The sequence below is a fragment of the Ochlerotatus camptorhynchus genome, unplaced genomic scaffold (genome assembly GCF_037179485.1).
Source record: "Ochlerotatus camptorhynchus isolate MF236.1 unplaced genomic scaffold, CSIRO-AGI_Acam_v1.1 ptg000040l, whole genome shotgun sequence".
Classification (NCBI taxonomy): Eukaryota; Metazoa; Arthropoda; class Insecta; order Diptera; family Culicidae; genus Ochlerotatus; species Ochlerotatus camptorhynchus.
The window spans coordinates 2,497,501-2,516,030 of NW_027040531.1; the positions used below are offsets into that span (position 1 = coordinate 2,497,501).

General features: G+C 39.2%; 2 protein-coding genes across 2 annotated transcripts in view; both read right to left on the bottom strand.

Annotated features, from left to right (window-relative positions):
• The window catches only part of LOC135713096 (dual specificity protein phosphatase 3), a 139,807-nt gene that overhangs the window by 97,624 nt on the left and 23,653 nt on the right, over positions 1 to 18,530 (bottom strand). The window lies entirely within an intron of this gene.
• On the bottom strand, positions 10,615 to 11,656 carry LOC135712586 (uncharacterized). The gene is made up of 2 exons (XM_065235543.1): positions 11,272 to 11,656; positions 10,615 to 11,184 (listed from the first exon to the last, which is right to left on the bottom strand). The coding sequence occupies exons 1-2, from the start codon at positions 11,639 to 11,641 to the stop codon at positions 10,637 to 10,639; spliced, it is 918 nt and encodes a 305-aa protein (XP_065091615.1). The 5' UTR covers positions 11,642 to 11,656; the 3' UTR covers positions 10,615 to 10,636.

Here is an 18,530-nt window from a genome sequence, read left to right on the forward strand (position 1 = left end):
AATTACAGAAAAACTAAGGTCAATGTTGGTCATATTGTTTGCTCAATATGTTCATAAAGATTGAGCATTCATTCAAACAACATTAGAAATAATTTCGAAACTGTTTCGAAAAGATACGATGGTCTTTTGGGAAGCTAATATCAAACGGCGTTATCCATAGCTTGTCATAAACATCAACGCAATATTTATGTTTAATTTATGTAACCTTACTTAAATTCAAGTAGAAAATGTTATATTTATACGACTGCTAAAGTGAAACGTCGATACTCGCTGCAACACCACCGCCGCCGAGGCTAAAACAGCCGGAGTACAGGTCCAATCCAAAATATTCAGAGGAGTTGGTTGAAATGCTATCTAACATGAAGATTTACTGTGTTAATTAATTAGCTAGAGAAAGGTCTGAAGAGGGTAGGTTGATAGTTTCGCTAGAGTACGGCAGTATGAAAATTGAATACAAAGAACTCGAGTAAAACAGTGGATACAGTGGATACAATCTAAACGCTTACTTAAGCTTACTCACCGGGTGATTCAATCGTACTCAATTTCGTTTGATGCAATAGGTTGTCAAAATCTGAGTAAACGAGAAATGTCAAACTGAGTAAAAGTCACTCAGTCAGCCAAATCCGGGACTTCGACAAAACTACAAGGGACAGCCCTATGGGGTTGTACGCAATGGTGACGTAGGACGTGACGTGGTCTTATATAATAAATCAGATTTGTTAACTGCAGCAGGAGCTTGTGTTTTGTGTAGGAATAGGAATTTGAGCGGGGTTCTCTCTGTTTATACACTTTAGTATGATGCGCTTGACATAGATGGCCCAATGTGAACCACGAAAAGCTACTGATTCCGATCAATAGCGGTGTGGCTTCTTCCTCCTTCTATGGATGCTCATGTGGGCTGCAGCTCGCTGCTTGCAGGCAGCTTTTCGTTGTGTACTGGAGAACCATTTTTTTTTTTTAGTTTTTATTAAGGAGATTTTTAGTCTATGGCTAGTTCATCTCTGGAACTGGAAACAATGTTCAAAGCCACGTGTCGAAAGCACTGCTGCTGCTGCTAATGCCGACGATCGGACACCACCACACACGGTGATTGGAACTGAATCCGATCAGTGGTTGAGGCCAGCCTTGATAGCTAGCTGCTTCCGGGGAGCCTTTTGTTGTGTTCTCCACCACCACTGGTTGAATAAACACCGTTTGGTAAGACTGGATGGAATTCAACTTTGAAATCTGTGTTAGGAAAATCACTTTTCATAGGCAATCGGTGAAAATTTTATCTATCATAGCAACAGTTGCCCATTCGTGCAAATTTCAATAGTGTCATTTTGAAAAGTGATAAATTCTTACATTTAACAGATGCATAGAAATATTTCTGATCGATTGGTGATAAAATTATTTAAATTGGTCCAGGGGCAGCTGAGTTATTAACGTTCAAAATCTTTCATAATTTTGTAACATGTTCCATTTTTGTTTTTTACAAGGTGTACCCGCATATAGAAATCACAGACGAAGTCCTACGTCAAAAATGCCAGCCTTGTCGGAGCAACCGCTCTAAGAAACGGCGAAATTATTGTATAACACCGGTCGAAATGTATTAAGGTAAGTAGGAATTGCATGCGTAGACCATTTTCAGCCGTCTTCAGCTTCAGTTAAATGAATCTGGAGCAGGTAATTCCCATTTTGTATCAAAACAAATAAAATAAACAAACTTGCCGGCTGAAAATATCACAGAGTGGTTTCGACTCACTCTGCGTGAGAACGTCGTTTACTCGAAAGTGAGTAAAAGTGCGTTGATGAGGAAGCATTTGAGGTGAAAATAAGAAAATACCCCTATTTTGTGGTGCTTAAAATTGTATTATGGTCGATTACTACGTGAAATGTTAATCGATTTTTACAAAAGCAGTTTAATTTGAAAGCTATGATATTCCTTCGTAATCGTTTGTATCAATTTGAAAATAGAACTTAAAACTGTTTGTTTGAAAAATTCAATAATTTCTGTCCCATCTCTTTGAATTTACCCCACCAAACGGCGGGCTTGGTCAGAAACTTCAAACCAGTGCTGAGTAGTGCACGGTACTCACAGTCTTTAGGTTAACAAAAGAGATTCCTACGGTTAACAATCAAAACAACTGAGAACCCTCTCTCCGTAAAACTTCTCACCAGTATGACACAACAACCGTGAGATATCGTTATTTTGCTTTTCTCACTCATTCGCAATATCACTAACATCTGTCATGTGGTACCATCATGTCACCGAGGAAAAATGAAAATACATAAAAATTGACTGTCATCTCATTTCGAGCTTAAATACGGTTATGACGGTCATTCATCTTCCAAACTCACGGATAAGGCGATAGCTGTGATGTATCAAGGAAAAAGTCTTACCAGAAATTATTATTGTGAGAATTCATATCTGCATGAACACGTACTACCTGTAGTCACGAATGCTTACTCATGGAAAGAAATTTTGCAGCTATTAATTTTTCCGAATACCGTGTCGTTTGAGCTCAAATAGTAAGGATGCTGACCGCATATCACCCTATAAAATATGTCCCTCTCTAGTAAAGATATCCTTAGAAAAATTGCAAGCACCCTGTGGTATATAGAGTTGAATATTAATGAATAAAATTGATAACTTTATATGAAGTTTTGACACACCCCATCCCGCTTTAAGGGGGGAAGTACAATTAGAAGGCCTAAAATGAGGCCTTTCTTTGAGAGTGGATTGCGAGTAGGGAAATAAATGAATGTTAGCGATTCTTTATGTATGTTATTAAGGATTTAATGAGGATTAATTATCAGTGACATTTTTTTTTTAAATTTTGCAATTTAGCCCAATTATTATAAATAATGTGAAGTCAATCTTTTAAAGCAGCACTTCGCGCCGTGCAGTCCCTACGTCCATGATCACGTCTGAAACAAAAAAAAACAGGACATTAAATTTGAAGGTACAGCGCACAACATGAATTAATTCGTATGTAAAAATAATGTTTTTTTCACAAAAAAATTTGAAGTTGAAAAAAATAAATTTAAAAAACCCTATTTTTTTCGACTTTGTTTATAAAAAAAAACTTGTTATAACAAACAAATCTAAAAAATCTTTCTATTCATGTTGTGGAGAATTTAATTATGAACATAAAACAGAAAACCGGAATCGATTTGAATGAAAACTCTGACCTGTACATTGCACGGCGATTTTGAAAACACTACTTTTCAGTAGAAGCATTTAAAGTTCAACTTTGACATGTTCAGCCATTAGAAATGTTCAGCCTTTTGACATGCACTCACTGAATTGCGTATAACTTTTTAAATAAGTTTCGGACGGCTTTATGCTTTTAAAGGCTCATTCCCAGATACATATAGAGTAAATTAAGCCAACAAAAATTTTTTCGAAAAAAAAAATTCTAATTGTACTTCTCCCCTTAATGCACACACAATTCAAGGCCAACAATTGAAAAAGCCTCCAGTCCATTTTGTAAACAAACCTTGTAAGGCCATTTTCTCGCGAAACGAAAGCTACATTCACAAACCTAAAACACAATCGGGAAGAGGAGAATTTACCCTACCTGTTAATTTTGTTGGTTTGCGTTGGCGGACTTCGGTTCGTGACAAATTATAAATACACATTTTCTTCACTTGAGGTTTCAACAATCAAAGCAACCATTGGTATCCATCAACAAAGAAATCTTCAAATCGTTGCTTTGAAGTCCATAAGGAAACGCAGTGTATTTCAATAAATCATCGCTAAATTAATAGCGAATTCGTTTATTATTCAGTTCCAACCTGGATCGGGTATCAAGATCGGATCTGCTTATTTTCTGACAAACGTCAGTTAATTCGTTTGCTTTTAAAAGCCAGATAGGTTCGCACTGACAAAAAGTTCGGTTTCGCGCTGATTTTGTCGAAGGTCCAGCTGTTGGTTAAATGATGGTCCTTGCAATTTTTCGGATCATTTCAAAAATCTGAGATTTGTCGCTTCACTTTTTGCACGAAACGTAACCACGTTGAAAAGATAATTGTTTTGACAGTAAAATTCTCGTGAGCTTGTCAATTGATGAATCTACGTTACGGTCGGCCAGCAGATGGAAATGATGTGAAAATGATAATGACGTTTTGCTAGCTGTTAAATTGTATGGAATATTATTTAGTACATCATCACTTTTGTGGTTTTGAATTTCAAACCTAGGTGCCGCATGCACTGGTGCAATTTCACGTAGATTCATCAATTGGCGTCTTGCAGTGAAACTTTTCCAAGCTGTCTCCACTTACATTTCGAAGTGAGAACTACTAGAAGGAGGATAGTTTCCAAATTTTCCAAGTAAAACAGACGCTTTGTGGGGCAAATCGGTCCATAAAGAAAAACTCATAATTTCCCATGGAAACTTTTGCTTAAATCGTGTAAGAAAACGTGTTTGAAAACTAATTGCTATTATTTCGGTATGGATCGGAGATGTTTTCATGGAAAATAATGCATAACAAGTTTGCACCCACAGCAAGAGGTTACCTCCTGCGCAGCTGCATTTTTCAGAAAATGGTAAATATGTGCGATTTTCACTAAGATGAAAGTGGAAATTAAGTGAATTTACTTAGAAAAGGTTGTATCATGCTGGTGGTAATAGAGAATTGGTTGTATAGGACGCCAATATTCAATAAATGTTCATTTTGGCCTTTTTTAAGCAAACATATTGATTCTCACAATTTTCGACGGAAAACGCACCGGAACTTGATTTACTCAACACGCACCATACTATAAAATGGTGCTAGATGGTCTTCAAAGTGATAACAAGATGACAAATCATCTTTATTTTGAGTAATTGAGCAATTTACTTCTGTTTACCATCATATTTACGATGCAGCATTGATGGACCCGTGAAATGAAATGAATATATCTTATGAAAGTTCACCTGGAAAAGTCTAAGATGCACATCAGTCTGATCGTAAAAACGTTTTCTTCTTCAATTCGAATGTTATATTGGAAGGATTCCATGCAGGCTTGATGAAAATTATGATTTAATGCTAATTTTCACGAATTTTATATGCAGTCTGTCAACATTATCATCATTATGCAGTGGCGACATCTGCGTTGAGCTTTTGCGGCAATCTTCCAATTGTGAGTTGTGTCAGTTTTCAGATTTATTAAGCATCGTACACAATGACGCGTACGTAAAAGAGAATTGATATTGTTTGGCTTTAATTTGCAAGTTAAGAAATGGCATTGTTGGAGATAAACGAATATTTTTCTACATTTTAACGTAACAGCTCCCACATATTTATTTGTTATGAGGAAAATGAAAATCCAACGTTTTCTTCAAAATGTTTCGTATGTTCTGAACTTAACAACTTTTAGCAAGAACAGGAAAATAAAGGAGCATTATTCCTACTTCACACTTATAAATATGTTCAACTGAGATGATCAGTGAGTGAATGCTTTTGCTACTCTCTCCTTGTCATTTAATCTAACTCTCATAGATGGCTTTTATGAAGACAGTCTAGTGAGGTAAAGGTGTTTCCAAATGTGAGGATGACCGTCAAGGTACAATAACCGTTATGATAATGCACAGCAATGAGCTGGATTACCGAGGTGAAGCAATCACTCACACAACCACTGTACGATACACGCAAGTACACGCAAGTAGTGACGTCACTACTTGCGTTTACGTTGATTTTTTGGTTTACTAATACAACCCTATTTCACGATCTGCGCCACCTCTCTCTGTACCTCATTGAATGCACAGCACTGCTTCAAACGATTTGGCTGACGTTACCTGGCGTACCTACCTATTTTTTGTTGGCTTTGATTGAAATAAAAGCCATTCCCGCATAAACGCGAACCATCACTTGATCTTACCGATAATGGTTATAAATTATTTATAATTTAGGTTAGCGACTGAAAGTCAATTTTTATGTGTTATATGCGACAGTTAGAAGATTCTGAGAGGTTAGCACATATCATCGGCAAGAGACGTGCGTGTGAGAAAATTTGCGAAAAAATCTAAGGGCACCGGTGGGATTCGAACCCACAATTCCCATTCAGTACACGGGTGCATTGCCAATTATACAACGGTGGACCTATGGTCTACGGATGTATTTGGCTAATGACATATGAGTTTCGAATCCGTTTCCCTCCCTTAGTCTTTTTGCGCAAGCGTTCTCAATACACAACAATCGTCTATTACCGACGATATGTGCTTGTACCGCAACCACTCAGTATCGGTCGATGTGAACAAACACAACTCGTCTCTGTTCTACATCACACATGTTGGATACGGGATGTCCAATGCAGTATGAATAGAGCAATGAGCTGCTGGCCTCACCTCCGACCACCGGGCCATAGTGATGATTTATCATCAAATTAATTTTCGATTTAGGTTAGCGACTGAAAGTCAATTTTTATGTGTTATATGCGACAGTTAGAAGATACTGAGAGGTTAGCACATAATGAAGTAATGAAATTGGGTTGTTAGCGGAATGCTAAATAAAACAAAAAAAAAAGGTTATCTTCCATTTAATTCCACTTAATTAATTTTGGTATCCTTGACAGATACGTATTTCGACTACAATGTGCAGTCTTCATCAGTGTCATTCCCACTAAAGAACTTATCAAAATCTAACCCCCTTAAGTACTCATCCCCTAGGTAAAAAAAAAGTCAAGATCATAGGTATAAAAATGAAACTACAATGTGTTGAATCGGAACCTACCTAACTAATAAAAACCAAAGATTTAAGTAAGCTAAAGGAGAAAAATCTATAAAACTCGGAGTTGGTTGGAAATGCTAACATGAAGCTTTAGTGTGATGATTTATTAGCTAGAGAATGATCTTTTAGAAGAATGTAGGTGGATAGTTCCGTTAGAGTACGGCAGTATGAAAATTGAATAGAAGTTGAAAATGAGCGAAGGGCCATTAAAGCGACAGTTTTCAAGATGACGCACATTTTTGCCTAGCCCGTACGATGTTCGATGTTAGAACTATTCCACAGCCGCAGTCAGTTTATGAGCAACAAGAGGGACGCACATTTTTGCCTGTGGACTTGGAGACATACTTCAAGTCCCCGCGTACATCGTACGGGCTAGGCAAAAATGTGCGTCATCTTGAAAACTGTCGCTTTAATGGCCCTTCGCTCATTTTCAACTTCTATTCAATTTTCATACTGCCGTACTCTAACGGAACTATCCACCTACATTCTTCTAAAAGATCATTCTCTAGCTAATAAATCATCACACTAAAGCTTCATGTTAGCATTTCCAACCAACTCTGAAAATCGTTAACTTCGCGTATGAAGTAACATAAAAAACACTTTGAATCTATAAAACTCTCTAAAAAGGAAAATCCCCAAAGGCTTGGTAGCCATCATAGACAGCCCACTGTCTAGGGTCAACTCAAGGAAAACTACATACAAATGCACACGTAAAGTCACTCATTGTGCTTTCTACCATGGCATAACATATCAACATCGGTGTGAAAATCACCAGCAGCAACGACGACGACGACGACGACGGGATCGTCTCGTCGGCTTCTTTTGTCGAAGTGACATTGGCACCCATTGCACGCGTCGAATCGTACCGTGTGTTTGGGTGTGTGCGGCGTTGTCATGGCAAAAAGAGTTCCGAGCTAGGTTCTTGATTTTACCCAACCCCTATTAGGAGCGTGAGTCACATGGTGTGCATATAGCTGAGGCTGAGTGCTGTTTGAGTTCTACACATTGCGAGGGTGGAGGTGGGGTGTATTCAAATAACGTTGTTGTTGTTCTTGTCGTCGTTCAGTGATGGTGTGCGGTCGAAGTCAAAATAAACATTCAATCGCGTCGTCGTAATTATAGGGAACGCTGGGAAATCTGGAGGTGCTCAATTAATAATACGTGAAAAGCTTGCTCTAACTCTGTTACCTGCGGATGGGGTCGCACGGTTGATTGTGAGATGTTCAAACCCATTTTTTCCGGATAAGGCGATGGAAATTAGGTGATATGCTTGGGAAAACTTCTCTAGTCCGAGTAAACACAGTATCACAGTTGATGTTGTTTCTTTAGTAAGGAGACTTTCAGCCCAAGGCTGGTTCGTCTCCGGAAAGTATCACAGTAAGAAAGCTGCCTTGTCGCTGCGAGCTGATTCACTACTAGCCACAAGGCATTCTTTCGTGATTACGCACTTCCACTTTCGAGTCAAATATTTGTTGATCACTAGGAATGGGTTTAATTATGAAGGTGGGAGCAAGGAATGGGGTTCAATAGCGGGAAGTTTAATCGATTTTTTGACATTCGGTTGGTTGGTGCTTTGCACAGCTTGGCATCAAATTAGCTACTGCAAAGGTTTACCTGCACCTTCTTGTATGAGGGACTTTCACGGTCATGGCTCTTGGGGAAGAATCCTTGACAAAAGGTTGAAAGACAAAACTGCGAATGGGCAAAAGATCTAATGGACAAAAAGTCAAATGAAGAAAGCGGCGAATGCAATTTAATGGAAATAATTGTCGAATTGGACAAAAGGTCGAATGATTAAATGGTTGAATCATTTTTCGAGCACTTTTAGTTGTAGCATTCAGTTACTTTTATCTGGCAAAGAAATGTTCATGTTACAAAGAAGTAGTTAACTACAGGTGAGTGAAATAACTTTTCAGCATTTTCAGTTGGATTCTTTAATAGCTTTTAGCTGTCCGAGAACTGCTCATATTATAAATAAGGAGTCAACTTAATGATTGAGAAATCATTATCGAGCGTTTTTAGCAGGAGTGTTCAATAGCTTTTATCTATTTTTTATAAGCGTGATTCCCTCGCACCCCCAGCAGGCCTGGGTTCAATCCCAGTCAGCGTCGCCGGGATGTTCTGAGACATATAGCCGTTGGTCCTCGGTTCATGAGTTGATGGGTCAATAGGTAGGGTCCAGGTGTGGGAGCTGTCTCTCTTACTTACCTTACCTTACCAATCAGGCTAAGGCCTTGTTGTCCTCTGCTGTCCGAAGAAATCGTCTCCACTCTACTCGTGGACTGCGAAGCCTCGTAGTCTGCGAAGGGTCCGCAGGTCACCTTCTACTTGGTGGATCCACCTTGCCCGCTGCGTGCCTCTTCTTCTTGTTCCTGTTGGGTCGCTTTCTAGAACCATTTTCACTAAGTCGTCGTGCGGCATTCTTACGACGTGCCCAGCCCACCGTAGTCGCCCAATTTTTGCAATGTGGATGATGGATAGTTCTCCCAGCAGTTGGTGCAATTCGTGGTTCATTCGCCTCCGCCACGTTCCGTCATCCATGTGCACTCCACCGTAGATGGTACGCAACACCTTCCGTTCGAAAACACCAAGGGCGCGTTGGTCCTCCACGAGCATAGTCCTGGTCTCGTGGTCGTAGAGGACCACCGGTCTAATCAGTGTCTTGTAGACAGTCAACTTCGTGCGGCGGCGAGTTTTATTCGACCAGAGCGTCCTCCGGAGTCCAAAATAGGCACAATTCCCTGCCATAATGCGTCTTTGAATTTCTCTGCTGGTATCATTTTCGGCGGTCACCAGTGAGCCCAAATACACGAATTCATCGACCACCTCGATTTCGTCACCGTCAATATAAACTCGGGGTGGGAGCCTAACATTGTCTTCCCTAGAACCTCTTCCTTTCATGTATTTTGTCTTTGATCCGTTGATGGCAAGTCCAATCCGTCTAGCTTCAGCCTTCAGTCTGATGAACGTTTCCGCCATCATTCCGTGTTCCGTGCCATAATGCCAATGTCATCGGCAAAGCCAAGGAGCTGGATGGACTTCCTGAATATCGTGCCACTCGTGTCTATCCCAGCCCTTCTGATCACACCTTCTAACGCGATGTTGAATAGCAGACCCGAAAGTCCATCACCTTGCCGTAGCTTGTATGCCCTTTTCACGTGTGGCTCTTGATATTAAATTCATGCACCCCCTTTCGAGAGCGTCCATAATTGTAATGTACGAATATATAAATACAACATCGGTTGGCAGTGACTTCAATCTCACTGTTCCCAATATGGAATGTTGTGGTAGTGACGTCGTCATTTGAGTGCTCAGCAATGTTTACAATATTTTTGCTCCTAACACCAGTAAGCTGCCTGTTGACCCAGACCTTATATAAACGTCATTGTTAGCACAATAGTTCCCTCTAGAGAGGGTCTAGTATAAGAGAGGAGCGGATTCAAAACAAAATGCTTTGGCAACCTACGCCTAGGTGATTTCTAGCAACACTGTCAATGCAATCAAGATAGACGCTGCTCGATTGGGTCTGGCTTTGACAGTTCGTTTAACTCAAAACCAGCCAGTCCGCTCCTCTCTTATACTAGATCCTCTCTAGTTCCCTCTAATTGACACTGAGATATGGGTACACGGTAACAAATTCAAAATCCTCACCGGAAGAAGAACAGTTAGTTACCAAAAATGTATTCCTACGCAAGTCAAGCAACAGTTTCCGCGGGAAAAGATTAGTTTTGCTTTATGGAACGATTTGACCCAAAAATCGCCTGTTTCCCCTGGGGAATTTTACAAATAACAGTTTTCACTTCGAAATGTAGGTGGCGAAAGCTCACAAAAGTTTCACTACAAGACGCCTATGAAAATTATGCCTAGGAGATAGAGGTTCAAACCGGTCGGTGCTGTATATTTAGTTTATTTATTTAAGTTCGATGAATTCTTACACTATCAATTAGCACGGCACATTCCAAGCGTGATCACAGTACTCCCGAGCTTGATTCCAGTGCTGGTTCGGGGGACAATCCAGCACGAACAGGGTACCGAAGACACAGCGGAAGAAGCGGGTACAGTCCGGATGCGGTGCGTAGAATATTGCTCCTGGAGGACAGTGTGGTGCCCCATCGGTAGGTGGAGAAGGAGTTGGCGCAGGCGTTGGTACTGGAGTTGGTGCAGGAGTTGGTGCAGGCGTTGGTGCAGGAGTTGGTGCAGGCGTTGGTGCAGGAGTTGGTGCAGGAGTTGGAGCGGGTGTTGGGGCTGGTGGAGGGGGTGTTGGAGCGGGTGTTGGGGCTGGTGGAGGGGGTGTTGGAGCGGGTGTTGGAGCTGTTGGAGCGGGTGTAGGAGCCTGGGTTGGTGCTGGTGTCGGAACAGGTGCTGGTGTCGTAACAGGTGCTGGTGTCGGAACAGGTGCTGGTGTGGGACCTGGCGTAGGTGCTGTTGGAATCGTTGGTCCCGGAGTTGGAGCTGGTGGAGCTTGCGTACCATCAGTTGGCACTGTTGGCGCTGTTGGCACTGTTGGCGCTGTTGGGATCGTTCCTCCTTCTGTTGTCACTTCACCACCTGGCGGAGTCGTGTTTGGATCGGTTGGACCTACAGTGGGTACAGTGGATTCATCTGTGCCACCGGGAGTAGGTGGAGTCAAGACATCCTGAATGCATATAGATATTTCTTCCAAGTTGCAACTATCGGTGATTACATCGAAAATCAATCCTGGACTGCACTGCTGAGGAAATGCTTCACCACTTATACACAGGGTGAACCTAGTGCAGTCTTCGATGTCCGGAATCCTCACGAGTTCAACGATTCCAAAACATGGATTTAGTGGATCTTGACTCTGCACAAAGCCACTATTCGCAATAATGACACATACCGCAAGCCACAACGTCTCCTTGAATTCTAAAAAGTAAAACGGTTTCACTCCGTACTTTTGAAGCAATAAATAATCCTGCTCACCTTTCATGATTGTTCTCCTGAAAATTCACCTTCACTTTGTCTCGATCAACTTCAACACTTCGTAAAAGATAAAGCTCAACTGACCGTTCTACGGCTTTGCTAATCGGTTTTTATAACGACCACCGGATTGCAGCAAATCAATCACAATCCGATGATTTCGGACTAGCTGTAAATTTTGCTGCCCCGTGCCGAATCATTGCTTATTTTCACAACATTTTGTAAAGTGACTTCGTTGCATGAATGGCAAAATGTTGGGTCTCTTCGAAAGTTACTCACACAAGCTGAATGTGTGCTGCCGTGGATATGGAATTGGGACACTCCCAGATCCGATTCCGATCAATCAATCGTTGGTTGGCTGGATTCTGCTTATCTGTGGAGGACTTTGGGCTTGCAGCGTGTGTACAAGTCTTGTTCGATTAAATTCCAAACACGCATGTTCTATCGTCAGAAAACTTTCTGAGGTTCTATCTCTAGTTGTTAATGCTGATAAGTGATAAGGTTCCTCGTGGGTGGTTCCCAAGTGTGATTGGACGACTCCTTTCTTTTTATTGAATTACATCGACTGAAAGCTCAGTCGATCGATCGATTTCTTTCAGTAGCCAATTGCAACTGTGCGCTCTTTCAAAAACGGTAAACCGAATGATTGCGGGCCTGTGAATGGTAGCGATAGGTGCACCATCCAAATGAAAACCCCTCGAGAAAGGAAAATCTTAATGAATACTCTCCACTTGAAGTGTCGAGTAGATTGAAAGCAAACGGTGCCGGAGGACTCCAATATCGAAAAACGACAACGGACGGTTCGTTGCTTAACTGAAAATGAAAACCGAAAATGCTCGGAGCTAGACCATCCAGCGTGGAGAAAAGCCCAGTAATGATGGCATTTCGGCGCCCGACGAAGGAGGAAATTAACGAAAGAGGGAAATTTATTTTTCTGCCCTTGCCTTACTTGCCATAGCTTGTTGTTCAGAATGGCAGCGGATGGTGGAGGTCGTTGTCAGTCGGTGTAGAAAAAGGCCATTTTTTGTATGCTTACTGAAATAACACCGACAGGCGACGTGGCGGCGATGATGACGATGTGCTCTGGATGCTGATGATGGTGAATGGAGAAAAGCCTCAATTCGCTTGTCCGGTAATGACCGACAGTACGGCTTTTCATGGTTGATTTGTTTGCCGGCTTTATTGATAATGCTGGTTGGTGAGCTTTTTTATTTGGGTGAATGGAAATTTGTTTTGTTAAGCAGGAATTATTGCGAATTCGGTGAAAATTGTGTTGCTGGTAAGCAAGTTGACCACCATTGGGTTCACGATATTTCGGATGACTAACCCAAAGTTGAAAATTTTATAATAATCTTAAACTGTGTTAAATCATCTACGATGCTGAAAAAAATCACTTCGAAATCCACGAAAGTTGTTCAAAACTGATTTTTTAAAGAACGCAGAAAATGCCATAACCACTCAAAATTTTGATATTTCAATCGCCCAAATAGCTTAAAACTGCTACATCGAAGTAAAATGAATTATAGTTACTTTAACAAATTCTTGGTTATCCTTGACTTATTCAGCAAGATTATACTGGAGGTGGCTGGGTCCGATTTATGGTCCGGTGTAGGAATTTTCGTGTTGGAAAATTTCTCGACTTCCCTGGACATAGAGTATGATTATCCTTGCCACACAATTATACTAATTCAAAAATGGTACATGCATAGAAAGCTCTCAATTAATAACTGTGGAAGTGCGTCTAGAACGCTAAGTTGAGAGAATGCAATAAGCTAATATTCGATAAGCAATTAGTTTGAAATGCGAAGAAGCAGAATAATTTGATCAATAAAGTGAGATTCATGGATGCTTAGTTAAAGTGACGACGTTAAAATAACCCTAAAATTCCAAAATTTGCAAAAAATTGAGTTCAAAATAACATTACTTCTATTAAATCTGAAAACAAATACCCTGAGAAAATGATCCTAATGTCTTTGAATTACCAAAAATTTAAAAAATAAACTAGCCACCATTACATGTGAAATATTGCCTAAATTTCCTTAACGAAATGTCCTTAAACTTCAAAACCACTTCAGATCACCAATGTAGCTTCAAAAACTTTAAAATAGTCTATAAATATTGCTGTAAAAATGTCAGAATCATTTGAAAATATTGACAATGAACAAGTCACAATGATCAAAATACACCAAACACATGACTAAAAAAACGCCAAAATTATCCAAATATGCCATGAATTATTCCCATAAAAACAACTCCTTTAAAATACCGAACGAACCTTGAGACTGCAAATATAGTTTTGAAACCAAAATGACCTTAATCTTGAGATAAAATTTGTGTTTGTACATTCAATTCTCGTTAATTTATATGGTTTCTTATGAGATTGCACACCGTTTGAAAAATTCATGTAAATTTCTGTGAGATATAGCGCATATAAAATTAACGCTAAATTTGGCATAAATTAAGGCGATATTTCGTGTAAATTTAAGGTGAAAGTCAATGCTTTTCCGTTGATACTGAATCCACACTCGTTCAAACCACACCCAAATTCAAAATGCATTAATACCAACAAGCATTGCAAATTAGAAAAATGGGAAGTATTGAAATTTTTATTCGTAAACACAATATTATTGTATAATTATATTAATTCTACTACTGAAATGACAACTTCAATTCCAAGATTCCAAGTTCAGGGTCGTCCTACTAATGCTCAGGGAAGTCTTGCCGTAGTTCAGGGAAGGCCTGCTGAACTTCAGTGAAGTCCTGATAAAGCTCAGGGAAGTCCTTCCGAAGTTCAGGAAAGTCCTTCCGAAGTTCAGGGAAGCCTTGCCGAAGTTCAGGGAAGTCTTGCTGAAGTTCAGGGAAGTTCTGCGGAAATTCAGAGAAGTTCTGTTGATGTTCAGGGAAGTCCTGTAGATTTCAGAGAAGTTTTTTTTTCCAAACTATAGGGAAGTCCGACCAATGTTCAGAGAACTTCTGCCGAAGTTCAGAGAAGTTCTACCGAAGTTCTGGGAAGTCCTGCTGAAGTTCAGGGAAGTCTTGCTGAAGTTCATAGAATTTCTGCCGAAGTTCAGGGAAGGGCTGCTGAAGTTCAGGGAAGTCCTTTAATTTCAATTCTTGGAAATCAGGGAAGTCCTGATGAAGTTCATGGAAAGCCTGCCGAACCTCAGAGAAGTCCTGCCGTAGTTCAGGGAAGGCCCGTCAAAGTTCAGGGAACTCTTGCTGAAGTTCAGTGAAGTCCTGCCGAAGTTCAGAGAAGTTCTGCTGTAGTTCATTATAGATGAACTAGCCTAAGGCTAAAAATCTCTTTAATAAAGAATTAAAAAAAAAATGCTGTAGTTCAGGGAAGTTCTGCTGAAGTTCAGGGAAGTTTTGCCGAAGTTCAGGGAAGTTATGCCGAAGTTCGTGGAATTATCAAATTATCTTGAAAAATACCAAGATATATCAGAATACCTTCGACAAATAGGCTGAAAATACACAGAGTATCCTTCAATTAGCTTACACATACACACACTTGCATTGTTTTTATTATTTCACAAATACACGCGTTTCCAACACGACTTAGAAATACTCTCAATTTTGAAATATTTTTACTATTTATTTTCTAGCACTTTCATAATGGAGTTCTTGTGATAACGCAATTATGACATTGTCGAATAGCATCCGTTTTCAACTATCGATAATTTTTACAAAAATATTTCGAATTGAAATACCAAAAGATATCTTACAATATACATCAATTATTGCGAATGAAAAACGTCACACGTGAGCTTGATCCTGCTGAAGGTGCTGATGGTTTTTCTATATATTCCTAACAATATTTTGAAACTATCTACGGGAGTGAAATATGACCTTTCATACGCAATACTTGTGTAATTGATGAAAAAAGTTAGCGACCACTATGATTGTGGTCCTAAAATCGAACTTAGAAAATGGTTTACAGAAAATTTAAACAATAAATCAATCTTGTGAAAATTGCTAGAGATAGAAATTTTAGTTCTTTAATTTTGCACGGAATTGTTTTTTTCGATTGAGCGCTGCGTTATTTTGTAAAAAATCGATAAAGTGAGTCATTTTAAAGCGATCCATTTTCACCTTGAGCGCAATATCAAATAAATTAGCAATACTGTATGCAAGATTGTTAAAGATTTCGCTGTTTATGCTAAGTATACCTCAAAATTAAACGAAGGAAGATTTTACGCGATAATTAATTTCAGAAATTTTTTCGGTGCAGAAGTCTGAAAATAGTGTGGAATATTAGCAGCTCGAAAACATGTTTTCTCATTATTCTTCCAAAATTGATGGTATGATAAAAAAAAAGTGCACCGTGGCAAGAAAAGCTTGAAAACCCCTGCCTTAGGTGTACGACCTCGAAAGAAAGCCAGTACTTCATTCTTTAGTTGAGGGAGATGCTTAATGAATGTCAATATAAGACTTAAGGTGATCGATCACTTTATGATATAGCATATGATGAAAGTATATTATTGATAGATCCATTATTTTTCTTGATTCTTAATTCATTACTCTGTGATTCGCTGTGACATGCTTATTCTCGTAACCACTTCGAAACTTTAAGTGCACAAATATCAGCTTCTACGGCACGTGCAACATTTAAATTGTTAATCCACGTTTGCTGCACTACTGTATGCTGTAGTGCAGCAAACGTGGATTAACAGAAATTTCAGGTGAAATGGGGCACCGATCTCCGAGATTTGCGCAATTGAAAATTTGAAGTGGAAGTGCATGTATAGCCTACGTGGCGGCCATTTGTGGACTCAACAAGGAATCACCTTAATATTTTATTAATTAATCCTTTAAGAATAGTATACTCGGAATACTTGTTTTATTCTATAATACATATTAGTATTAAGTACTTCATTATACTTATGAAAAGGCAGTGGAGGTACGGTTGTCGCTTTCGGGGGGCAACGTTCAATACGCGCGAGTGTACAATCTTCCATCCGAGGCAACAGATGGTGATCAAACTGTTGGTGCTGGGAAAATACGGGAAAGTGAAGCGTGTCATCCGGAACAAATTCCCTACGGAATCGAGCATCGACATGTACACAGGTGTATACATGGACGTGGAAAAAGAGATTGCCTCCTCCCTTAATGTCCTCATTCGGAAGGGGAATATATTTTATGCTGGGATCATTGCTTCTTATGTAAGGCAGAGTAGTACCGGATGAAATCCTGCTCCAAGTTGAAGACCTGACAGCAGTAGCAGCTTAAAAAGCAGCAGGACTTGGAAAAAAAGCAGAATGAAGAAAAACCAGATGAATCCTGATGAATGTGGGCGTCTTAGTGGAATACCTGTATAATGAGAGAGAGAAGGATTAGTCATTTCCATTTAATTCCACTACCTTATTTGCTTATCCTTGACAGATACGCGTATTTTGTCTACGATGTGCAGACTTCTTCAGTGTGTTGTACTAATACTCGACTACTAAAATGCCAGAGCTGCACAAAGAACAGAGCGATGGATAGCAGACGGTAGGGTAGCGACTGGAGGTGCATCGTTGGACAGCGTCAGCCAGGAATCAGAGCAAGAGGTAGAGGTGTTGTTTGAAGAGGTGGTAAAAATGGACGTGGGGACCGCGAGTCCGAAAACGAAGCCAGTAACAACCCCCACTGCTAGTTACGGCAGAAGAGCATTTCCAGCCCAAACCGCAAACCGGTTGGATATGAGTGTTTCCGATTAGAATAAAGCATTCATTTTTCATTTATATATTTAAATATTAAATATTCATTTTCATTTAAGCATTCATTTTTCATTTAAACAAGAAATCACGGTAACTTTTAAAAAGGGCGTAGTAAAAAATTGATTATAAAAAATCATTACACGAAACCTACTGATCTGATCAAGATGACATCCGAAAAGAAGTTGCAGATAGTTAAATTATCTTTAAGGAAAAAAATATATTGAAATAAAAAAACTTGGAAAATTAATCTTAAAAAAAAACGTACCAAGTTGATTATCTCAAAACACCCCCCATCTATCATTATAATTTTTTTTTTCAAGAAAACTGAATAAATTTTCTAAAACTTGGAGAAAAGTGTAGGATGGTAACTTGCTTTAAAGAAATCAATTTTTGTTTTTGTAATTTTTTAAAGTTTATGAAATTGCATTATTTTTAATTTTGAGTGAGTTTTAGTTTTGCGCCTAATTTTCAATAAATTTCCACATGATAACTTTTTTGTCAAGTCCAGCCGTTCTCAAGTTAATGTGAATTAATAATACACTGAAGTCTTTTTTACACGGTTTTTTACACGGTTTTTTACACGGTTTTTTTACACGGTTTTTCGCGATTTACACGGTACGTTTCTAACGATTTCTCGACAACGATACAACCTATCGACTTGATTCCAATCACATTATCCATTTCAAGCTATAGGTAATCGAATACTTAAAAAACTAATTTTTTGGTGTAAATACAGAAATTTTTAAAATATGTCTATATGGACCATAACATGCTTTAATTACAAATGGCATTAAAATCCGATTTTTTTTAAACATTTAAGCATGTGACAAATTGAAATCTCTGTATGTTTTTTTACACGGTACATATCCCTCGTGTAAAAATAGACCTGAGTGTAATAGTAATAATAATTTATACCATTTTCTAATGTTAGTCTTGATGTCTAGCAACGAAATGTGTTTTCCATTATTACGTGTTAAAAACAAACAATTCACTCTCAGTTATGGTAGCTGTCAGACCTACTCGTTTCTATTTAGACGCAGCGGAAGAGAATCAAGTTTATAAGTAAATACTCTCCAATATACACAAATAATCAACAAACCCCCTAACAAGCCTTTTTTCAGTCCTCTATTTATTATATAGAGTTCTCCAGATGCACAAAAGTGTGTGTGAGACCCCGCGCTACCTTTTTAAGTAGTTGTG